The 26,337-nt window shown below is 35.9% G+C and overlaps 1 protein-coding gene across 1 annotated transcript; it reads left to right on the forward strand.

Annotated features, from left to right (window-relative positions):
• The first annotated feature begins 4,765 nt into the window (after positions 1-4,765).
• On the forward strand, positions 4,766-25,608 carry LOC139694264 (apoptosis-inducing factor 3). The gene is made up of 12 exons (XM_071592722.1): positions 4,766-4,957; positions 5,231-5,297; positions 5,396-5,456; positions 5,573-5,751; positions 6,464-6,640; positions 7,816-7,982; positions 8,205-8,329; positions 10,488-10,618; positions 12,888-13,012; positions 16,485-16,697; positions 20,137-20,377; positions 24,755-25,608. Exons 1-12 carry the CDS (start codon positions 4,850-4,852, stop codon positions 24,973-24,975), a joined length of 1,815 nt encoding a protein of 604 aa, XP_071448823.1. The 5' UTR covers positions 4,766-4,849; the 3' UTR covers positions 24,976-25,608.
• The last annotated feature ends 729 nt before the right edge of the window (positions 25,609-26,337 follow it).

The following is a 26,337-nucleotide window of genomic DNA, read 5'->3' on the forward strand; positions in this document are numbered from 1 at the left end:
GTCGACTGTATTTACATACTATGGATTATTACGAGGAAAAAACACTAGGGGTTCGATATCGAAGAACAGAAACCGCTCCCATCTCTTCATTATTCTGTGTGACGGTTTACTGAATAAGCTTTGAAATGGAACGTAGCGTTGTTGATTTCTATTTGGGATTTCATCCGCGGCAATGGCTTACCGAGCGCAACGTTATTTCTTTTAGAAATTAGATCTTAGAAGATAGAGGATGTAATAGGTTTGATGTATGATGTCGTAACTGGGGAAACCATTTTTTTCGCTAAAAAATATAATAGAGCTGCTGTGGTGTTTTCAACAATTTTTTTATCAGTGAAACGGTAAAAAAAATTACGACTAGAAAAAGAAGACGTTAATCACTGTTGTTTTAAGATCGATTCAAAGGAATCAACGCGGCAGCTCGGAGAGAGAAGTTGCCTGGATGTTTATTTCGGTTCACCGCGCTTTCGTCATATAATGGTGATGTTTCGCATGATATGGCTCCAGCATCTTCAGGTTAGACTTCTGAATCTGTCGGAAGAGTACAATTTTAAATGCTACTCGAAAAGCGAAGATAACATTTTGAACCGAACGAAGCATTCAGCAATTTTAGATGAGGAGGAAATAACTTCACCGTCTTGGAGAGAGCAAGGCTACGCAACACATTACGCACTCATTATCTCACATCTTTTCAGGGCCTCTCGAATAGTGCAAGATCTTCTGTCTGTATCGGAACTGAGAAGGGAACACCACGTTCCGTGGTCATGCCCCGAACTCGACGCCCTGCCATTCCTGAATTCGCCCTATCCCGTGCTGCTGCTTGTTGGACCAGGAGGCTCTGGGAACAAGGAACTGTGCCGAACTTTGTTTGAAAAAATGCCGGAGAAGGTATACGTGGCGACTCTGCTCACAACCAAACCGTCGCTCATGCTCAGAAGTTATTCCCCGACGACACTTTTGGGCAAAAAAGAAAAGTGGGATTCCAGGGAGCCCTCTGAAGACGCCACCTTTCCGCGTCAGAGATATCACTCAGTGACAGAAGAGAAATTCCTCCAACTCTTGTCTGCCGGCTCTTTCGCGAGCGTCGCTGAAGACGAAGGCTTTCTCTTTGGCATCGAGAAGTGCGAGGTGCTGAGGGCAGCCCGCGGGGATAGGGTGCTTGTTGCAGCGGTCGATTTGACCACGGCGCTTGTCCTCCACCTGTCTGAATTCTGCGGCAAGCCGAAGCTGGTGCTGGTTTTGCCCGAAAGCACGTCGGTCCATGAGAAGAATCTGCGACGTGAGAGCAGGAACGAGAGATACTTGAAGGTGAATGAGAGCCATTTTCCCCAGGCTTCCTCGGAAGGATACTCGTCAATCAACAAGGATTTCACGTCGGGTTGTGGGAACGAAGACGGGTTTACCGTAAACGGAGCCCTTTTGGTGGAGCACGAATTCGTCCAGCGAAATTTGCAAGCTCGGCAGGAGTGCCTGATAGTACACCATGATAACCCCGGGGTTTTCCACTGTGGTGTTTTTTCCGACGATCAGGAATCCGCGCTGCGAAAAGTCATGGCTCTCCTCGAAGAAATGTACAACGAGAGGAAGAATCGTTGCGAAAAGCAGTCGCACGAATCGTATTGGTGCAATGGAAGTGTTTCTAAGGATCTCGACGACAAAATAAATGCCCGCTTGGAAAAAGAGTTACTGGGATGTGCCTCAATGTGGGAATAAAATTACCACATGATTCATTGTTACTCCTTCGTTACTTTATGTAAACACACTAAATATCAATACACATTAAATATATCTCCAAATGTTGCCATTTTCATTACCTAACGTGGAGGAAAATTGAAATTCACTCCTATTATCATTCGCTACTCTTTGCATTGTTTGCAATCGTATTAATGCTGAATGCGAGTCACTTTTGAGCATGTTATCTAAATACAAGAGTCAGCAAATAGAGATGCATATTTAAGTTGTTCAAAGAAGATCGGTTGACAAAAGTTTCGCCGTAATTAGGCGTTGTCGTTTAATTTTGCATGTCAATGTTTAATTTCTATCTTCTCCAATTTCCCATTCAAGAATCACCTGTCTGCTACCACGAGAGTGGATGAGGCTAAGAACTATTAACTTTTTGGGGAAATTATAGATATGACTCTTCAAGGTTAGTGTAATAACGCAAATTTCGTTGTTTAATTTTATTTACTCAAAGTACATCTTTCGGTTAACTTGCGAGAAATCAACCTGCCTCCTCGATGCATTTAGTTCAGGGAAATTTAAAAGTTAACTGTTATCTTTTAAATAAATACGAATACATCTGTTAAGTCAACATCAAATATGAAATCGACATGCTGTGACGTTTCTTTTTCCAGTCGGTTACATTTATTGTCGCTGTTTTAATTCCCATTGAAGATGGTATGAGTTGAAAACTCATGATAGTTCACTGAAGAATAAATTACAATGGGAGCTATTTACTTGAGACTAAATTCGACGCGACGGTTCGGTTAGAGGGACGCTGCGGCCGGCGAAATGGTTGGGCTAGGGTGGGCACAGATATTAACAATCCATTGGCTCGCACTAAGGACCTGGCTAATAAGGATTTGGAATTTTTCCTGTATGTGTTCATTCTAGAATGGAGACTGTAAAAAAATCTCCCTCACACCATCTACTCAACACGCTCACTGACGGTTTGTATCCACGAGACTTGCTGCCGGTTCTCAGCTCCGTTGTGACGTTGCTGAAAGGGGTGCTGTCTCATCTTAACACATCGATTCATTAGCTGGAGTCATGTTGAGACGGGTTTCGGAGAAGTAATCACGGCGTTAACTTGTAGTCACGGATTCGAATACTTACCAGTCGAATATATGATGATGAGGTGATGTAAAAGAGCATTGACCCAGATTGCATCCATGCCCGTTCATTTTCACAATCAAACATTTAAAATAAAATGGTTACGTGCCAAGGAAAAAAATCTCACAAAATGTTTTACAAATAGAACACATCCATGAAGAAAAATACACATTTATTCAAAAATCCACGGATTGCGAGCGGATGACACGGCTCAAGTTTTAGTGAAGAAGCATTTTTTTACGTTCACAGTGCCGACTAGCTATCAAATTTTTGCCGCTGTGAATACTCCTTCAAACTTTTTATGACCCACCGGAACACGTTTGTTCAGAGATTACCGAGATTAGGATCCTTCGTTTTTATTTGTAGACGCCGTAGTAAGTTAGTGAATTATCTTGTCTGAACACCTTATCTGAATTCTCCGTGTAGAGTGCTAAATGGTTGAGCTCATAGCGAAGAATGGGAATGGTCATTAGTTCCCATGACTGTCTCGTTTTTAAAACGAAGTGGCCAAAAAGAGATGTACACAATGAACGGGTTCAATAGTCGAAGTAAGACAAATAATCTGTAGAAATTTAAATGATATGGGTCAGAAACCTGTTCCCTCAATTCCATGAAATACAATGGTTTCGGTGGTACAAAAAACTTATGTAAAATCAGTGATGCCGTAAGCTCTAGTTAGGAGCTTAACGGGTAACTGTGCACCCAGAAGTTTTGCTTTGCGTTTGTTGACTTCTACATAATTATGAACGTGAGGGTATTTTCTTTTTCGAGGCACCAAGGTTTTGTTTTTTCAGGTGAAATTTGACAGTATTTATTTTTCGATCTGGATTTATTGCACAGATTAAAAATGTATCCTGTAGATATCATGCATGCATTATTATCTAACCATACTTGAGGAGAACATAGCCCTGGAAATTAATGAGTTTGGAGTTCTAGGTCTGTGTAAGGTTTTTATGTGAAATTTGATGTATTTAGAAATATAATCTGAGGCGAAGATATTTATTTTTCGCATTAAAACTCAAAGTTGTGTAATGATATAATAGTACCATTGTATGATGAAAAAACCCTTAACGATTATAACAGCTTTACCAGCAACAATCTGAATCTAGACATTGATTATCCCAGAATTTTCTATTTTACGCTGTAATGGCATCGGCTGAAGAAGAATGAAGCTATTGGGGGAGTATGTCAATTTGTTCCCATTGTGATAAGCGCTTTCATAAAAAATGCTGTAGTCTAACTGTAACAAAACTATACTACATTAAAAAAATTGTGGTCGAAGATGAGGTCGAGTGGTTTTGCGTTACATGTAAAAGTAAAATCTTAGCTGACATGATCATACATCCGAATTCATCATCCATCCATTGATCATACATCCAGTGATTCTTATTGTTATTACCACATAGCGTAGGTTCATTAAATTGCTTTACAGACCACTGATCACGGATTTCCAATGATAGTTGAGAAAATGTCACAATCCTCAAAATATTCACGGTAAAATACTATTTAAACGGTGGTCATATTCATATTGTAGTTCACGAGATATTAATTACTCCTCGCTATCAGACTTTGAAGCTGGCAGCTTTGAATGATTGGAGATCATCCTTGATTGGACTAGTTTATGCATTTCATTATTTAGGAAGCGAAGAACTTCGACAGACCCCGAGGATTATAGATTATGATGGTATGGTGGCAGATGGTACAATGTTTTTACTCTTTTAATGTAGACATGTGTTAAGTTGCTGAGTATCTCGATATCTTCTATTATTACGTGGATTAATAACTGCACTTATTATATGACAATTAAAATCTGGTATAAAAACGACTAACCAATCACACTACAGCGTTGACTCCCATCTTGCGGCAGCGAGTGAAACGTTCTTTTCTAAGGCTATTCTGTGTGTGACGTAATCACCATTGACGAAGACGAGAGAAAGGGAGTCGCCGACAGCTGAGTTGCTGTGAATCGCTAGTCAGTCGAAGTCGCTGACGGGGATAGGAAATTAACAAGGGCTGCTGCATGTTGAAAAACACCATATTGAATTTTGCAAAGTTAACATTCAATCAACTCAGAGTTGGGCATTATTTGTTGCCAACAACCAGGACTACTTCAACTGATAAATTACAGGTAGGTTGAACTGTTGCGTGGGAAGTTTGAATTTGCTGTCGTTGCTTAGTGTTTATTTTAATCTCAACAACTGTGTCGATAAATTTTTGGCCCATTTTACTAGTATCCCGTTGTGAGTAATTTGTAAGTTACAGGCAGATAAATATTCCTTTGGTTCATATTCCCCTAAACTACTCACGCTGTGGATGCGGCTGAAATGTAATTCGACGTAGAAAGAGTGAATATTTCAATTTGATTGTTATTGGACGTTTACACTATAGGTAATTGTTTCAGGTGTTGGGGTTGCGATTCGTTCATAAAACGTTTAACAAAATGGGTACCAGTAACACTAAAACTAAAGGTAAGTTTAAAGTATAATTTTTGCTGAAAAATCTAGGGACAAATATATCATTTCAGAGAAAGTTCGTAGTTAATGACGGTCTTGTTTGATTTCACAAGGTCAATCCCCGGACTATGTCGAAGCAGTAGTTTGCCACGAGTCTGAGTTGAAGGAAAATTCGTAAGTATTTAAAATATTTTTGCCACTATTGATGTTATATTGTCGAAAGTTATTAGGCTTATTTTTATAATATGAAAATTCGTTTGTCAGTTTTAGTTCACCTTGTATTTTTTTAGCATGCAAGTGTTCGAACTTGGCCAGGAGCAGTCTAAGGTACTAGTTGTGAAGCAAGGTGGTGTCATATCTGCTATCGGTACCAAATGCTCACATTACGGAGCTCCTCTTAATACTGGTGCATTGGGTAATGGTGTAGTCCGTTGTCCATGGCATGGCGCTTGTTTCAACACTCAAACAGGTAATTATTAATAAACCTGTATTTGTAAGCCTAGTGTAGGGTTACCAATTTCCTATGTGATGGAAGAGATTATTATAGTCCACTGCGTCTATAGTTATTCGATGATTTAGATTTTTAATTGGCCCACTGAAAAACCATTCCGTAAATGTCTTTAAATAAATCTTATAGTGCTAATGGTTTACTATCTTGTCTTCTGAGATATGGCATGGTCATGTTAGTTGGAAAGTGAATCCATTGATGTACAAGATTGGGTGCAGAAATGTGGGATTTGACCTGTTTTTTCCATAGTAAATCAATCCAAACTGGAGATTTTAATGGATATTAGTTAGTTTACCATTTGATGTTACTGTAATTTATTTTATGAGGCGCAATAGTTCGCTAGGAGACACTGATGGTGGTAAAAGATACTGATTTGGAGTTAAGTGGGGATAAGTTACTGCAACTCTCAATCTTATATACTTGAAAGGTAATTCCTGCTCGACGTAGTTTCTTATTGTTTTGGCTAAAAAGCGTATGCATTGCAATCTGTATTTCCAGTTTTAAGCAATATTGAAACCGTCATTTTTTACAATTGTGCAAAAGAGTGGGCTATTATTATCTGCTTGTGTTGAATACCCTGTGACCTTAAAGCAGAAATAAATTTAAAGGGGACTTTATTTTTATGTTTCTGTCATCAACCACCACCATTAATATCTGTGATATGTTTTAACAGGTGATATTGAAGACTTTCCTGGTTTGGATAGTATTCCATGCTACCAAGTATCTGTAGAAAAAGGTGGAAATGTAAAAGTAAAAGCTAGGAAGGACCTTCTTGAAGCCAACAAAAGAGTGAAAGATATGGTGCCCAGGGATCCAAAAGTTGACATAACTTATGTTGTTCTTGGAGGTGGTAAGTATTTTGTGAAGACATATAATCGTTAGTCACTCTATGATGTCGCAAAATAAAAATATGGTGTTAGTGTTGTGTAAATTGCCCCTGGGTTGCATGACTTAGACTAAGAATGTGGGTTATTAGGGTAAACTTATTTGTTCATGAAACTTAGAAAATGATGGTATTTGGTTGGTCTTTGGTCGTTTGGATAGTTGTTTAATGCTTTCTGCTGCTGTGAATTCAACTTGCAATTTTGAATAAGTATTTTTTATGTAGGTTGGTTTATTGGTTCCCAAACTTCTTTTTGATATAGCGGACAGTTAATCTGGGGTTAGATTATTTCCTTGGTGTTGCCATTGAACTTGATCTGTAATTTATCCAGTAGATTCAATTTTTAATGTAATCTTTGCCAATAGTGGCTTCCATCTTAGGTTTTCCAGTAATAGTGCCTGTTTTGTCTTAAGTTCTTGATGAACCTGATATTATATACTAATAAAAACAAGTAGAATACATGGATAAATTTTGCAAGAAAAATTCCTTTGTTCCAGATGCTGAGAGAAGTTTATTTGTTTTTTCATTCTATTCAGAAACTCTAGAAGTGCTAACTTGGAGCTTGATTTGACAATTTGAGACTATAGAATAGAATTTAATTGATAGGCACATTTTTATGCAGTTATAGTTAAGAAAGATTATTTTTAATTTTGTATGTAGGCTGTTGGTTTTACTTTGATCAATTATTAAAGACACTTCAGGCAATCACCATTGGAAAAGATGCATTTTGTTTCTACCCCAATTAAATTCACTAGGGAATTTCCTTTAATGGCTGGAGTTGTTCCTTACCCTCTACTTCCATAGTTCACTAAGAATATTTAGTCCTTTTTATATTATATAGTTAGGGCAAGGCTGAGGGTATCCAAAGCCATTGCAAACATAGGAAGGACCTTGTAGTCATTGATAGCTGGATGCTTTCCCAATGAATCTAGCATATTGTAAGGGATTTGTATGCAGGTGTAGAAATAGCTTGTCATTTCACAATTACAATGAATTTTAATATACCTAACAGCTGGTCCTTTGGTTAACATTATCCAGATAGGTTACAAATAGTAATTTTTATTCATTTGACAAAAGGCTGCTTAGCATTATCGATAATTAGGCTAATTGCTCATTATGGTTAATTTAACATTAATTTATAGGTGGAGCAGGAGCTTGCTGTGTGGAAACACTACGGCAGGAGGGATTTGCAGGGAGAATTTTGATGATTACTGCTGAGAACAGCTTACCGTATGATCGCCCCAAGCTGAGCAAGATGCTGGATACTTCTGCAGCCAAAATTGCATTACGTACACCAGAATTTTATGAGGTTTGTATTAAATTTGTGGGACAAGTAAATATTCATTATGGAGTGCTTCATGCACCCTGTCGTGATGCCACCTTTCCATATTCCATAGAGAAAGTTATAACTTTTCATCCTGAATTTTTCACTTTTGGAATTATGAGATGAGTGGAGACAGATTGCACGAATCCTAGAGGAATGTAATTGATGCAATGTTTTACCTTAATATTAATTTTGAATAATTTTTAGGAACATGGCATTGAGGTGATAAATGGAACAGAGGCCATTGGCTTGGATACAGCTGCAAAAACTGTGAAGCTTAATAAGGGGGCTGATGTGAACTATGAAAAACTTTTCATAGCAACTGGATCAATGTAAGTACATTTAAATTTTGATCAACTTAATTAGAAGTACTTGTGGGCATATCACAATTAGATGTGTATGGATTCAAAGGAAAAATGTAAAGTTCAGTTCCATCTTCAACTGCCACTTCTGCAATAAAGCTCATGCATTAATGAGATGTACTTGTTATAAATGATGGTAAAACTTTGTTGTTTTGAGTATTTCATTGTAGTTATTTTATGAATCTTGAACAGGAATTTTGTCGTCTATGCAATAGTTTATTCAGCATACAATTATTTAGCAGTATCAGCACACATCACCAAAAATCATATTTTATGAAAATTTTAACTGAAACTTCAAGACTTCCATCCAAAATTGTTAGTAAAACCATCATAAATTTTCTTTCAGGTAGGCCATTAAAGTTGTCCTTTGAATGTAATGATATTATTCTTTAAGATGAGTCCTTTCAGCATCATTGCTGCCAACTGCAATGGATGCTGGAAAAATTTCTCATTTTTAAAAACTTTGCAATGTCATTTGATTTTTGAAGCTTAGTAGTCACCCACAAAGCTCCTGAAATCATTAAGATTAGTTTCCTATTTTATGATAAAACTTAAATTTTTTATCTTTCCCCTCAAAGAAGACAATTTCTTTCATGCTTAACATTTTTTGTGGTATATGCTCAAAAAGTTTACTAATTCTTGATTTCTAATTCTCTATACCAACCATTTTTAATTTAGTACACAGGCAGACATAAGACACATGCAGTAATATATTCTTGAAGGATAAAATGTTTCTTAAGGATTTCTAATGAGTTATTATTTTCAATTTGTGGTTATTTTGGACTTTCATTCCCTTAAACACCAACATCTCCTTATTTTTATCTTAAAAATTTCCTTCAGAATATTTAAAACTGCTGATAGTTCAAATAGTTGATGAATTACCTTTACTGTGGTGATATTGTGAAGTCTCTGAAAGATGTGAAACTTCCTGCAGGGTCTGTCATTCTAGTCAAATTTGTAAGGAAGTAAAAATTGAGTCTTTAAATATTTTAAAATGGTTCTTATTTATTATTTTTATGAAATCATTCTAATGCCGAGTGAGCTATGGGCTGTGAAATGCCTAATGCATAATAATATTTGGAAATCACTTATATTTATTTATTTTGCATTAGTGCAAAAACAGTACTTCAACCTTTACTTCAGTCCTTGAACTTTGATATAACAATTTGACAATTACTTATACCCAAGCCCAAGGTGGAGGAAAAAACAAACTAGGTGGGAATCAAACCCGTAACCTCTGGGTTGGCAGATTAGGACGTTATCCCACTGCCACTGGGGCCAATGATATTGTAAATAACCTGAGTTTCTTCTCAACTTCATACTGTGAAAATTTGAGAAATGTAGTTAGCATTTCTTTTTAATACTCTCCAGAAAAGCCATTATTCTTTAGTGTTTTATACTATGGGTACAAGAATTAAGTTTAGTTACTTCAAGTAGGGTTCAACTCTTAGGCGAATACTTGAAACAAATTGTTTGATAATTCTGTTGATTTTTCAATTATTATGCTGACCTTTGAACTATCATCAATTATTTTTACATATAGCATTTTTTATTTGGAAATATTCTGAAGGATATGTGGCCTATGTTAAATAAAATGTACAATTGCATTGCCACAATTTTAGTTAATAAGTGGTAGCGCTTGCTGGAGGAGACAAATTCTTGGTTGAGTAAATACAAAAGGGTCTGAAATCTAGAAACATTATGTAGTTGATTAAATTTAAAACTTGATAGCCAGTGTTTTTCTTCTTTTTAATTATTTCCAAGAAGGAATTTACCTAGGACTGTGAGCAATATTTGTAATTTTATTTCTTAATACAGTGTGCTTATAATGAATGTGGGGTTATATCTTTGGGGGACTTATGTCTTCATAAGAACAAAATTTTGTTCAAGTCAGTTTCATATTAAATACCAGTTATAGCTTAGTTATTGCAGAAGTTATTCAAATGAAATTATTCAGTCATCAAATAATCTATATTTTAAAATGGACATAAAATTTAGGTGTTTTTTTTTAAACATTTGAAGCTTACAGGTTCTTATGGAGGTAGTTTCTTTGTTTGTGTGAATTTGTTTTGATATTTCAGTATGCATCTAATAAAGAACATGTTATCTCCCTAAAATCATTTTTTAGACCAAGAAAACCTGAAGTACCTGGAGTGGACCTTGAAAATGTTTTGACTCTGCGGACTATTGTTGATGCTAATAAAATTGCAGAGAAGTCCAAGGGCAAGAAAGTAGTAATTCTAGGAACATCATTTATTGGTAATTATATTTAAACTAAATGCATGCATTACATTATAAAGAAGGTCAGTTTTTTCTGGAGCATTTTATCTATGTACTTTGTGAACATTGTATTACTTGTGAATAGTTAATGATGAGTAAGAAAAAGGAATTTTAATTTAAACTGTTGCCTTAGGCAGTAATGCTAGAGCTTTCTTAATTGGTGGGTAATGCAGATATATAACTACTGGATAAAAGTTTTTGGCATATTTTTTTATTCATCCCAGCCTTATTTTATCTTAAAATAGTATTGTTATTTACTTTTGATTCCTCTCAGATTTTATTGCTATTCTAAGTGAATAGAATGGTATACCTTGGATTGTTTTAGGGTTATCATAATGCAAGTCTGAAATTTTTGTAAAGAATTGCCGCTTAGCAATGACTAACTTGCTGAATTTATTTTTAAAATGGTACACAACAATAATCACTTACTTGAGTGACATTCCTTTTGTTCATTGGGAAGAAGAAATTAATCTTGTCCTATTAATGAATCTATATCCTATAACACACTAAGTATATAATGCCTTTCTCGATTTTATTCCATACTTCTACAATGCAAAATGAATAATTTTTTCCAATGTCAAACATACTTGAATTTTTACTGTCAGTTTACTAGAAAATATTTTGATCTCTCTTTCACATTTAATATTTCTCTCCAATTTTATTATGAAAATAACAGATGTTAGTTCAGCTGTGGAATCAAGCTAGAAGTCATTAACTAGGGTGAGAACTCAAGTGACTAAATTAATTATTTAAGATCCTCTTTTGATGCAATTAGGCCGAATGTTCTAATTAATGGAAACTTAGTTTTTTGTCCAGTTCTGAAAGCATCAAAATTTTTGCATTTGGTTACTATGTTTAACATTTGGTGGCTTTTAGCGAATTCTCTGGATGATAATTTGTCTGGCTTCTCTTTGATTGCTTGGATTTGTTCTTCTTAGGTGATATTGAATTATTCTTTCCGTATGATTTGAGCATATATCTATCCTGCTTGAAGCTCCATGGTTTCTCCCTGGATTACCATTATTTCTCCCTCAACAACACCCTTGTTTTTATGAATTCTGTCCGGTCATTATTCAGACAAGGCACGCTTAGCGATTGTTGATGATGATTTGTTTCTTTCTATATCATATCTGATGTGCCTTATTCCTGCACTGTTTTAATTTCTCTCTTTAGGTTATGCAGAATTTCTCACAAGTGCACTTGATTTTATGTGCTTATTAATGTGCGATATTGCAAATCATTTGTTAGTTTTTGGGATGACAGCTTTTCTTAATGGTGGAGAACCTTGTTATCAAGTATGATTTCATAGCCATTTGCTTAATTTCTACACCATTCCTGTTAGGATGGTGGTATGTGCAGCTGGCTTTTCTTCGGCTTCTCCTTGATCCTTTTCATGGCCAATCCTTGGTCTTTTGTAATTTGCCAATTCTTTCTTTTATTGTGGTTCTTTTTTGTGACATCTGTAAGGTATCTGTTCTAGTCTGTTGCTGAAGTCAGGTGTAATTTCTTGAAGGGAAGTGATTCATCTGGCATGCTGTAGATGTGTGACCCAATGTATTTATGAGCGAGGCTTTGTGAGAGATGTGGTGGTGTGATTGTACATCCAGATCATGGTTAGTTGGTTTTCTTTAGATATACTTCCTGGCTGGGTCTCCCATCCGATCTTGTTTCATAATACATGCAGAAGAGGCAGCCAGCCATTTTCTTTAACCTTGTGATAGATTTAACTGAAGGAAATTGCTGAAATAGATGTTCCAGGAAAGTGTTGAGCTCTTCACAGTGTGGCTATATGGCATAGGTGTCATCAAAATATTGGGTCCTTAGCCCTTATCTTTTTTTTCGGACTGCATGCTCTTGGAAAAACTCATTGAAAACATTGGACATTTCAGGAAAGAGGGAGATTTAGAAAAAATCGTGTCATATGGGATTGTGATCAAATTGAGAACAAAGCCAAGGGATACTAGTGAGCATTCCCTACCAATTCCTCCCACCATGCCTTTCTGTCTTTGGAAAATTCCTCTCACAATATAATAAACTGTGTCTTATAAGATGGCATGATTTTTCAATCATAATGTCTCTTCTCACTATCAGATATATAGTATATTTTTATGGATGTGGGATGTGTTATCCCCTCTGATAAGATTATATAAAGAATTGTTTTTCATCTTTAATCAGTAAAGCATCTATTGGTATATATTGTTAAATATATATGCTGCATAAAAGGTCACATGTAATTGTTTCCTTTTAGGAATGGAGGTGGCAAGCTATTTGTGTGACAAGGCATCCTCGGTGACTGTCATTGGGAGAGGAGGAGTGCCCTTTGCTGCCTCGCTTGGTCCACAAATTGGGGAGAGGCTGAAAAGACTTTTGGAGGTAGAAAGAAAAAATTTTCCAGAATGAATTGCCTGAACATCATCCTTCATTCACTTGTGTGGTATCATGGTTAACCAGTCAAAATGCATGATTTTTTAATTGATATATGTATTAAATTTTAAAATTGGAAATTTTGTTAGGCAATGGTTTTTTTTTTCTTCAACAGTGGAGAGCGGCTTTGGAAAATTTTATTTTTACCATTTATTTGATGTAGTAATATTCTGACTGAAGGGGGAGATGTTGGATTCGGGGGAAGGGAAATATGGCATGTTTTTCTAAAGGGTATTGCTGACTGGACTAAAGGGAATAGCTCTTATTTTCTGGACTTGGTTGTGGATGGGATTGTTAATATCTATTCACTTCATTATACCCTGATCTTTTCACATTTGCTTGCTGGATCCTTGCATTGTCGATATCTTGTTTGGTATTCATGGTTGTCTACAGTAGGCCTTAAAGTTTTCCTGTGAAAAAGTCATTATTTATGTTTGGATTCTGCTATTATTGCTTTCATATCTTCCCCTATTCTTCTTAAATGTGTAGCGTATAATTTTTAGGACTTCTCCCTCTGCTCCCATCCTATCAGCTCATTATCCTAAAGGCTCCTTATTTTGGGTGTCTAGTGATCTGGGAAATAGGGGATGCTATGGAAATAATTTATCTGTTGGAATTGTACAGGAATTACCCATAAAAGGAGGTTTTTTTTTCAATTTGATGAACATTAATTGTTCATGATTTTTTTGACAAACAATCACAATATGTGGGTTGATACATAGATGATATAAATTATCATCTGATTTTGCTTTTGTGTCTACCCTCAGTCTAACGGGGTAATATTCCCTGAGGTACAGTTAAATTTTGCTTGTATGTAATTGGTTTTAACATAATTCCAGCCCTTAATAGATAATTGAATTTTCAATTTTAGCTTATTACTGTTAACAATAAATAAACTCCTATAGTTCAACCTACTCTATTTTGTAATTATACTCCATACTCTATTTTGAGTTACATAAATCCTCACAATGTCTTGTTCTGTCGTTGAGGTATCAGTGAGGTATCAAGGGTGGGGTGGTGAGAACTTTAAAGACAGTCACGCTGTAAATGATTACTAAAATTATTTTTATTCCATAGTTTCTCTAGAAGTATAAGAACTCGTTTAATTCACCTCTGTTAAACATAAATATTACTCTCCTTCATGCAGTAAAAGTAATTTATTGTGCATGGACCAATGAGTGAGATATCCCTTCTTCGAGTGGAAACTGAAGTCAGTATTCAATAGCTATGTAGGTCACCCTGTACTGCTCAGAGAAAAGGGGAATGTTGAAGCAACCACATTAATGTGCTTTAGGCAATCTCTTGTTCATACCCAACCTTCGAGTAAAAGTGATTATCGAGTAGAAGGGGTTATCTATTGTTACTATGAAGTCTTTCATGGTCATTACCCTCTGCAATGTACGTGAAAGCTTGGATGCAAACGTTCAGGCAATTCCTGGAACACAACTACTCCTGAAGGTTGATTGCACAAGATAATATTGGTTAGGACCATATGAAAAAACTGGCTACCAGTGTATTTATTTTAGTTTGTTGAATATTGTCTATGCATGCTTTTCCCTCTCTAATGGAGGCTGGTTCAATTGAGTGGAGAAGATTACTTTATTTCAGGATCACATGTTAAAAATAAGGAAGATAGACCACAGTTGATAATATGCAGGGTAAAGGATCACATTATAGCAGTGGATTTAGGTTTTAATGTTGTTTTTAAACTAATGGTGAAAAAAAGATATTTATTGTGATTCTCGTGAACTGCCAAACTGAAGGTGGGCTCGCCACTTCGGACAAACGTCCTAGTACAGCAGCAGTAGGCACTGCATATTGAGATGGGAAATAGGATTTTGATACTAAGAGTTATAACGTTAATGCCTGCTGCAAGGATGACCAGTTTTTGTCACCATTTTATATCTAACCATGTCTATGTAATCATGCATTAAAGTGCTTTTGTTGTTGTGCTAGAGTTAAATGTCTTCACAAAGTAAGTGTAGTGCTTAATGCAACACACAACCATAGTTTAAATGCACAGATTGTCAGCGGATGACTGTTTCACAGAGCATGAAATTTTCAGCCTCTTGTTAGTTGATTGGTGTCAACCGTTATTCCCCTCTGCTTTCGAATTCATTTAGCTTTGAATTTGACCTGGGGCCTTATGAACTCACATGCTGGGAGTGACCCAGCATAGGAGTTCATAAGTATTAACTGTCAGGGTAAATTTTTCTCTGACAGTTGATAGTTAATGGTCATTTTGTGTCTAATGTCACTGTAATGCATCACACTCTGATTGTTGAGGTGGGAATTGCAGCATACTTATTTAAGAAACTATGAAAAACATCAACTAGAAAATAGTAAAGACTAGTTGACTGAGTAATTAATGTAGATTTTATGGTCTGTTGGAGTATAAATATTTGGTTGAGTGACATGTAGGTGAGAAGACATATTCCTAATTATTTTTCAAATTTTATGAAAATGGAAACATCATTGTATGGAAGATTCATTAGGTTCTTAGTCTCATTTTATCATAGCATAATTCTGGATTTTACTTAGTATTCTTGTCTTTTAAAAAAAAATCTGGTTTCGTGTGCACCTTCACATTTTCACTGAACTCAGGCTGAAAGGAGCAATTTAAAATATAAATGCTCATATTTGATATTATATTGACCACTGATATATATATAAAAGTTAATGATTTGATGAAATTGATTAGTTTATACTTAAGCCAGCTCCCAAATCAAAATTTAGTGTCAATTTAATTTTGAGGCACATTGCCAACTGGGCTCTTAGGCAGAGAGGCTGCCATGGGCATGCCTGCAGTTGATTAGAACAGGAAGGAAGTCTTTTAATAGGTCATCCAAGAAATAGGTTGGTTGAGGAGACAATGTCTGTGTGTGGTGAAGACTTAGGTTAGGTGTGGTGTTCTTAGGTTCTGGACTACCTAAGGATAGTCCAGCGATACTCAGTCCAAAAAATCTACTGACTTTTCTAGACAGTCAGTTCATCCCTTCATTGTCTTCTTGGTTTGAATAATTTTTCTCATTTGTATTTAGTGGCAATGTTCATTGGTTCTGTGATGAAAGGGTTCTATAACATATTTGATCTTTGATGATGTTGACTGATATTTATGAATTGAGCATCGTAGAATACTTCACTTAGAAAAAAGTTTGGTGAACTTTCTTGCCTTTTCTATTTCCTTATTTGTGACCTTCCATGCTGTTGGGCTGCCTGTGTATTACTATGAATGAACTAGCACTGTTTCATCCAGTCATGCAGAAGATTTGGAGACTGTTATCAGAAATTTACTCTTTTAAATACTAACAAATTTGAGGAATTAACATTTCAATTCATCCATTATTTCATAAGTTATCAAGCATTGGATGTGTTTTGGTTTATTCATAATTAAAATACTTTTCCAAATATATTTATCCAGGGAAAAGGGGTCCACTTCATCATGAATCAGAGCATAGAGTGCTTCATTGGAGGTGAAGGAAGTGAGGTAAATAATCTCAAAGAGGTGAAACTGGAAAATGGAGATAAGATTGCTGCTGATGTTTGCATATTAGGATTGGGAGCTGTACCTAATACTTGCTTCCTGGAAGGCACTGATATCATTCTGGACTCTGGAAATGTGGTTGTAAATAAGGTACGTTAAGATTTTATTTCCAATTAACTTTTGAATATTCAATTAATTGTGTTTGACTTGATAGATTGTTGTGTATTGTTTTAGTCAATGTATTCTGAAAATTGTTGGCTTTAAAGGAGCCACCAAAAAACTTTGGGATATGATGGTATTTTCATCAGGAAAATTGGAAATTGTTCTGAAAAATGAAATCCTGAAAATGTGACTTTGTCTTGGAGACTTCAATTTGGCCAGGAAAGCATTTTTCAGGAGATCTACATACTGATACTAGAAGGATGAGGGATTGATCATTTTTCGTGCAGATAATGCCACATTCAAACATTTTCTCTTCATCATCATTTGGGAAATCTACATTGTTTATTACTAGCATCTGCTTTGTGAGGATTATTACACTGCCTTTTTGTATTCTGAGCATCAGAAGATCTAAGAGAGGTAATACCAGGGATATTAACACCACCTGCTTCATTTTTTGCGCCCAATATGTACATAAACATGGTAAATTTGAGTAGTTGTTATTGATAAGTACCTCTTGTTTCAAATGCTTATTTTTCATACTCTGGATAATTAAGTGTAAAACTATTAGTACTTCATCCCTTAAAGATTGAATACTTTTTCCAGACAGGTGTTTGGGAGGGGTATCAGTGAGAGGTATTGGACTTATGGCTACATCTAGGTATTTTGGAAATGAGTCAGCTTGAGTTAGAGGTAACGATCTTATCTCTGATAAATCTAATCCGGGCTATAGCTGCATTTTCTGCCCATATATCAGTAGTTAGATATTCATCTTTGAGTAAATTTTTGGCAGTGATTTTGAAAGATGCATTTGCGACCCTGGCATTGTGGGGTACTACCTCAATTTTGTAATTTAATTTCAAAACAAGATAATCTTTGGCTAAATCCAATGAGCTGTTGGGATGCAGTGTCCGTACCGAGAGACAGGCCCTACTTTCGATTGCTGTCAATGGACAGCCAGTTCCAAATTTATGTAGCTTACGATAAGTTCTTTCATAATGTATTTTGAATTCACCTGCATCATTTTTTGTTTTGCCACTGCCGATCGCCTGGGGCCATTTTTGCAAGAGCTTCAGAATGGGAAGACTACTGATGTTTTGGACCAGTTTAAGAGCAAAGGGTAGCATTTGTAGGGTAATCCAGTCTCACCAATTTACTGTGGCTGTTTTGGAATTTCAGAATTTTTCACAGCAAAATTCACTTTACTTGGATTCTTCCAGGGGACCATGTTTTCACCACATTTAGCGGAGTGACTTAATTTGGAAGAAGTGTACTCCATTATAATATCTAGTGCAGATATGTTGGTAAAATCATTTATTTTACTAACTATGTCATTAATGACCAAATGAAAATTCTCCTGATTGCTGATGAGTTCCTACATGGTAATGTTTACTTTGCATACTACCTTGAACAAAAAGTTCCCGGAATAACCACCGTGTGGCGGTCCCATCGTTCCGATTTGAGTTCTGTTTTTTTTGTTAAATTGGTACATCTGTTGTTGATATTCCCTTTAAATCTTAGTGTCATAACTTGACATTTGCAAAAGTTACGGTCGGTTTTCGGTATGTCCATCAGTGCTTCCTGCGATTTTTCCATTACTTCCTCTCGGCTGCTAAAACGCGTTCCCCGTAATGGTTTTTTAACTCGATTGAACAGAAAGAAGTCACAGGGAGCCAAATCAGGTGAATTCGGTGGCTGTTGGATGGTATTTGTTGCATTTTTCGTCAAAAAATTACGAATAATGATAGCACTGTGCGACGGTGCGTTATCATGGTGCAAAATCCACGAGTTTTCTGCCCACATTTCTGGTCTCTTTCGGCGAATTGCTTCACGCAAACGTCTCATAACGCCCAAATAATACTCTTTGTTTACTGTCTGGCCTTCTGGCAAAAATTCATGATGCACTACACCGTTGTAATCCATGAAAACCGTCAGCATTGCCTTCTTTTTTGACTGAAAACGTGGTTTTTTTGGTCTCGGCTCATTTGGTGAACGCCATTCACTTGCCTGATGTCTGGATTGCGTGTCGTACTCATAAACCCACGTCTCGTCTCCAGTAATGATCCTTTTGATGAATGTGGGATCGGATTCAGCCTCGCAAATCATGTCTTTTGCGACGTCAACACGGTCTCTTTTTTGCATGAAATTGAGGTCTTTTGGCATGCTACACGACGGAAACCCAAATCATTAACCACAATGTCTTGGGCGGATCCATAGGCAATGTTCAAGTCCTCCGCTATTTCTCTGATGGTTAATTTGCGGTTATTGACCAACATTTCTTTTACTTTATCAATTTTTTCACCGACTTTCGATGTCGATGGTCTGCCACTGCGTTCATCATCTTCGATTGACTCACGACCACTTCTGAACCGCTCGTGCCACTGGTAAACGACCGTTTTTTTTAGAGAATCGTTGCCGAAACACTTTTCCAACATTTCCAACGTCCGTGCGCCACTAAATCCGTTTTTTACGCAAAATTTAATACAAGTTCGTTGTTGCAAATTTAAATCCATTTCTGAAATTGTAAAAAATCGCCAACACACACAGAGATAGATGTACTCTTGGCTACGTAACTTTTGCAAATGTCAAGTTATGACACTAAGATTTAAAGGGAATATCAACAACAGATGTACCAATTTAACAAAAAAAACAGAACTCAAATCGGAACGATGGGAGCGCCACACGGTGGTTATTCCGGGAACTTTTTGATCAAGGTAGTACTTGGTGTGAAGAAGACAGTTGACAGTTGTTACACAGGTACACATTTACTTTTCCAATTTGCGGTATTACTATGTGCCTTATTAAGGTTGGTTCATTGCAAATGAAACTGAGAGAGAGGCAATTATACTCTTGTACAACAATAATTTTTTCTTCAAATATATTGGAGTATGAAGCACATTGATCGGTGCTACCAGTCGCCATCTTGAATCTCCATGACTGTTTCATTAAGCTAAAATATTATGAAAAACTGTTGTTTAAACTGTAATGTTTATAATAATTACAAATTTTCATATCTGCTGCACTGTTTATGCAGTGTTTTATTTCTATGAATTTCTTGTTTTAAATGTGTATGCAAAGGTAATTTTTGGATTAACTTTTCAAAAATATGTTTGCCATCTAAATAATTCATGGAATGACAAGGAGAATAATGTCATACTTATTATCACAATATGAAATCAAACAAACAAAGCTAACTTTTGAAAGTATACAGAAACTTTATGTAGTAAACGGGCCAATCACCTTTTGAACAGTCAAATGTTGCTTAGTTATTATAGCATGGTTCACCCTGAGTTATGTAACTGTAAACAAGTCTGCTTAGTGTGTACGGCTATCTCTGGCTGGCTCTGTCCCCAGCACATGTTGAAATGTGGAACAACAAATCCTAAGGTACTTATATTACTCTTTACTTTACTTGATATTTTATTCTCAGAACTTGGAGACTAACATTCCTGGTGTTTTTGCTGGTGGTGATATTGCTCGAGCTCCCCTATTGACTTTCGCATCGCCTGTTAGTGATGGTGATATGCCCCATGCAGCTATTGGACATTGGCAACTGGCTAGTTTTCATGGACGCACAGCTGGTTGCAACATGGTGAATCCCAATAGCAAGGAAGTTGAGACAGTGCCTTTCTTTTGGACTGCAATTCAAGGAAAAAGTGTGAGATATGCTGGTAAGCAATTCAATTTTAATTACCTAATATGTTTGGTTGTGTTCTTTCAAACAGGGTCAAATGGGGAAAATATATCTAAAGCAAGTGTGAATGATATTTACAAGCATTTGGAAGGACTGGTTTGATTGTTGAAATCTATTGAAGTGCATGTGGAAAAGTTATGGTCTGGAGAATTTAGTGGTGCCTGGTGAAGTTGAGATTTGAAAGATTCTGTATTTACCTAGAGGAGGTAGTAGCAGAGTAAGGAAAGTTGAGGTCAAACAGTTTATGATGTGTACAAAAATAAAACTAATTAATGTATAATGTACAAATGTTATGAGAGAAAGGAAGAAATACAATGACAAAGCAGAAAAAATGCAATGATTTTTTAGCGATAAAGAGAGCATGTAGATGGTAAGGAATGAATGATCCAAAAAACTGTGGTTCTATTGAATGGGATGAATGCCCTACCATTGGGTTTCTGAAGTACTAGGGTTGCATGGTTGGTTGATTGAGTGGTGATTCTCTGAATCACCACTCTGATGTTAGTGCTAGCGCAATGAGTTTCCCTTGTAGTAGTAGGCAATTCTTTGAGTAAACACGTAATGCCTCAGTGCTCTGGGAAGAGATCCGTGTTGTGGATGCCTTACTGTTGTTCCCGTGTAATGATTTGTGAAGATGGAAAAAATTGAGATTCAAGCAGTGATTAAATACTTAGTAAAGAATGGTATTAAAGCAGAGGAAATTCATGCTGACTTTCAGAACAACCTGGGCAGCTCGGCTCCTCCATTTTCAACCGTCGCCAAGTGGAGAAAGGAGTTCGTTTGGTCAGGACTCCTTAATGATGATCCATACAGTTTTGTGGTTTGCCAAAAATGTGCCACTACTCAAGATATTATTGCAAAAGTGTATAAAATGGTCCTGGAGGATGACAGATTGAAAGTTCAAGAAATCGCTGAAGCTGTAGGGATGTCATATGAACGGGCATACCACATTTTAACTGTGGAATTGGGAAAAAGAAAATGTCTGCTAGATGAGTGCCAGGATTCCTGGCGCAGGATGTTAAATGCATCAGAATGGAAATTTCTGAACAATGTTTGATCTGTTACAAGAGGAACCAACAAGATTTTCTGTGCTGGTTTGCGACCACAGATGAAACTTAGGTCCACTACTATACCCCCGAGACAAAACAGCAGTCATAGAAGTGACCACTAAAGAAAGCAAAGGCAACATGATCGACTGGAAAGATGATGGATTCAGATCCTTGGGATGTGAAAGTGAGTCTGCTGAGATTCCTTCCATTCATGGTCAAACAATTACTGAACTGTGCTATGTTAACGTCCTGGACCGACTACAGCAAAGTATACTGGAATAAAAGGCCTTGGTTGGCAAGGAAGAAAGCCATCTTCCATCAGTGTGTGCACACCCACACACATGTAATTGCCATGACAAAAATGCGTGACCTAAGATGCGAATAGTTGCCACACCCACCTTATTAGCTTTATTTGGCTCCATCAGATTTCAATCTCTTCCCCAAGCTCAAAATGTTTCTCAGTGGACAGAGATTATCTTCAAAAAAAGGCTAAAAGCCTAAGTAAGACAATTTTGCAGGCCTTGAAAGAATCTAATTTTTGATATGAAATCAAGACTTCGGAACATCACTGGACTAGGTGTAAAAGTGTACAGGGAGATTAAATTTAAAAAAAAGTTTCACTAAGGTAAGTTCTTTCCTTCTATTCTATTCAGAGAACTTTTCAAACCACCATTGTATTTTGATTATTTGTGTTATACGAGGCATGTTCAAAAAGTAAGGTGACTTTTCAAATTTTGCAGGCAACATACATTCAATTTTAAATTTTTTTATTTTGTTGTGCTGGTACAAGTCTTAAAAATTTTGTTACAGTTTCTACAAAATAGCATAATTAGTTTTTTAGTGACGGATAGAAATGTTAGGAGTGTTCTGGTGTGCCCGGCGATTTTCTGCAATAAAAAATGTATCAAAGAATTTGCATCAAATTTTGTGTAAAGAATAGAATAAAGAGTTCCAAGTAAGGAATGTTCCAAACAGGACATTCCAAATGTCTGGATGTGTGAACAAAATTAGTTTGTTGATTTGGAGAAGACTTTTGATAGGGATATCAGGGAAAATTATGGAAGTTCAAAATAAAATTGATCTATTAGCATGGTATGGGAAGTGTAAGACTAAAGTGAGCATAAACTGGATTGAAATAATTTATTGTGAAACAGGGCATATAAACATGATTATTCAATTTCTTTTACGAGAGGGATCTGAAAAGTTCTTGGCCTCACCCATAATGGCATCACTACTTGCATAATTTTATTTCATGTTTTTTCCAAGACTGTTGAATAGATGCCATGTGAAACTGCTAGCCATTCTATTCAGCAGATTGCTGTGGGTAGTCGTTTTAATCAGTTGCATTTCGGAATTTGTTTGAAAAGGCAAAAATCATGATACATATTGTGATGAAGTTCTTTGTAAAAGATTTAATGCCTACCAAAATTCTTTCGATGATTGTAAATGTGTATGGGGACTATTCACTGCACATCAAAAATGCATTTGGATGACACTATTCAAACAGTCTTGGGGTGCTTTATGAAAAAAAGCGATTTTCTGCCTAGATGTGTAGCAAGGGATGAAACATTGATTCGCCATACTCACCAGAATTAAAACCACCATCCATGTAGTGGATAGGGGCTGGTTCTTGAGTTCCAAAGAAGGCGAAGATGGTGTTATTTGGCAGGAAAGGTCATGGTGTTGGTTTTCTGGGATGTGGAAGGAGTTCTGGTTTTTGACCATCTTGAAAAAGATAGAACAATGACTGGGGAATACTATTCTAACCTTCTAATGAAACTGAATGCAAAACTTCATGAAAACAGACCTGATTTGCCGAGGGAAAATAGTTCTCTATTAAGGCAATGCCCCTGCCAAAAAAACAATGGTTTGATGGCAGTATGTAGAGTACTTGAATATATGATTTTTTTACAAAAGGCATTGTATAAAAGTATTTAGAATATGTTATTGTGTGAAAGGGAAATTTGTGTGTGGTAGGGTGTGTGAATGTTTCATAAATGTGTGGTGGGTATGTGAAACTAGTGAGGGTGAATGAATGAGTCGCGAAAGAATGTGGATTGGATGCACCAGTTCTGAACAATTAAAAATGATGTATGTTACTTCAATTCAGCCTAGCTTAGAGAATGGATGAAATTTGAATTCTCAAACATATCTCTCGAGATAAATGCTTTGAGACATAGGGGTCGCTCTAGATAGTTGTGGGTGAATGTGGTTAATAGGCTATCAGAGCAAGGAAAGTTAAAAAGCATGTGTAAAACAAAGTATGAATCTGAGTTGAAAGCAGTGTAGGCAATGCTGAACGGAAGTGTAGGAAATTAAAGGAGTTAATCCCCTCAAATAATTTGAATTAGTTTTTTTTAGCTGCCCACCTTGAAAGGAAACAGGGGAAGGGGGAATTTTTAATTTTTGCTCCTAGTTTTTAACTCAATATTATTGTCTTGGGTTTTACGTCAGTAAAGAGTACGAGGGTAAAAAAGAAACTTTACACATCTACAATAAAAATTTAATATTTCATGACCCTGGTTTCCATGCTGGGCATCATCATCAGCGTAGTTAAAGTGAGCAACGTAGTTAAAGCAGCAATGTGTAAAGTTTCTTTTTTACCCTCATAATGAAGGAATTCCACAAGGTTAAACCTGAAGCTGTTATGTTTAGTAAAGATTATGGTGACAGTTGGCACTGATGAACTAGCTGAAAGAAATCAATGAAATTCCCCAGGAAGTTTCTTTCATCAACCTAATCCTCTTTGTAAAAGTTCTTTGTGGTACAATTCTTTTAATGTAACCACTACTACTATATCCATAATAATTGGATTGTTTGATTGATTAAGGTTGACTTGGTGAAAGTTGTGGATGTCCATAATTTTAACAACAGCTTAATAGTTCTACACTTTAAATGACACATAATAAAACCCAATCTTATATAAATTATAGATTCAGGTGTGATGTGGTGGAACCTCCATAGAGACGAAGAATATTAAAATTTTACACTTAATAACTTAAAAATTTATGAAGTGGAAAATTGTAATAGTCTTTCTCCCTGCTATAATAAGGCAAAACTTGTTTCTTTACACCTTAGCGTAATCGTGCGCAGTGAATTTTTCAGCATGCTCTGGTCATATCAAAACAAATTTCTGACTACAATATTATGTAATCATCGAATGTGCATAGGTGGGCTCCCAAATGTAGAGATTTTCATTTGGTTTTTTGTGAATTCATTATGAAGTAATTATTTTCTCCGGCAAGTCAAAACCAAACTCTGCCTTTGTATTTGCCTACTTTAATGCATTTTTTTTATTCTTTCAGGATATGCACATAATTATGATGATATTGTTATAACTGGGGATTTGGATGATTTAAAGAGTGTTATAGCCTATTACTGCAATGGGGATAAAGTACTGGCCATTGCTACCATCAATTCCGACCCTGTGGCTGCCGAGTTTGCAGAAAGAATCAGTTCCAAAGTACCAGTGTTGAAATCTGAAGTGTCTGGTTCTGATCCATTAGCCTGGCTGACAAAAAAATAGGTCTTTTGATAGACAGATAACTTGCATTTTGAAACCTTGGGCACATTTATAATATATAAAAAGGAAATTGGCTGATTTGCGTTGCTGGATGTGTTACATGATTGTTAATTATTAATTACTGTCACATTTCCATGCTTGAAAAATGGGTCAGTCTTAATCCTAAATCACTGTTTGAAAGTTAAAAATGTTGCAAGAATTGTAAAATTGTATGCAGGTGCTATGAGCTGTTTCTTTGTTATATATTATCTCTTAAAGAGCTTATCAGTATTTGAATTTATTGCATGAATTCTCAGTATTTTTATAATTCATATTTTATAAATGTTTCACATTTCTATTACATTAAATTATATATTTAAAATACATTTTTGTACATTTTCACTGGATGTTAAGAATAAAATTCCAGTTTTTGTGGATATAGGTTATACAGTTTTTATCACTGTTGTGTAGATCTAATCAATGAGACTTATTTCAAGCACATTTAGAAATTCAACTTGATTTACTGTGTGTAATCCCATCAAGATCTTTTTTATTGAATTAAGATGGTTTACAGTGTTTTAACTTTTATATGGAAATTTTATGATTCATACATACATATATATAAAAATTGTAATTGCTTTGTTACTTTGGTGAAGGTTAAATAAAACTATATTTTTTTGAAATGACTTAATTTTCATTACTGATATAGGCATTAATTATTATTCCTTTTAAATGCATGATGTTGTTTTCACACATTGTTAACCTCTCCTAATAATGTATACCTGGTTAGGATTTTACTACTCTGGTGAATGAATATCATGTATTAGTGATAAGTGTCCTAAGAATTTAAAAGTATGAAAAGGATACCCAGGTATACCAGTTAGGAACCATTAATATGGCACAGATGCTCGCCCCTTTCCTTGGGAACTGGGTAGAGGTAACATATTCCTCCTTTGCATTCTTCGAACAGTACTAGTCCTAATTTTTTATTGTGGTATAATTTTTAATGAAGTGACTTTGTAAAATATTTGTTGCATGCTCCAAAAAAAATAAGCATGTGAATACGTTGATTCTTAGTTGTATGATTTACAATTTTTTAAAAATGAAACTTGAATCATATTAGCTATAATGCATCTCTGGTTTGCTCAGAACATTGATAATGAAGAATCTATTACTTCCCTGGCTGCAAAACTATCGGGCTAATTCATGGGAATCCTCTATTGCTGCTTTTTGTTGTACTTGCTTTTCTTCTGATGTCAAAGAAACTGAATTTTGAGGAATATTATTTTCCTAGCTAAGGTGCTGTCATGATGGCATTCATGGGTGTGTTCTGTGCTCTTTTTGTCACTGAAATGTGAAATTTACCATGGGTATATTAGAAAAAGA

The sequence above is a fragment of the Hetaerina americana genome, unplaced genomic scaffold, assembly GCF_022747635.1.
Source record: "Hetaerina americana unplaced genomic scaffold, ioHetAmer1.1.p SCAF_5, whole genome shotgun sequence".
NCBI classification, from domain to species: Eukaryota; Metazoa; Arthropoda; class Insecta; order Odonata; family Calopterygidae; genus Hetaerina; species Hetaerina americana.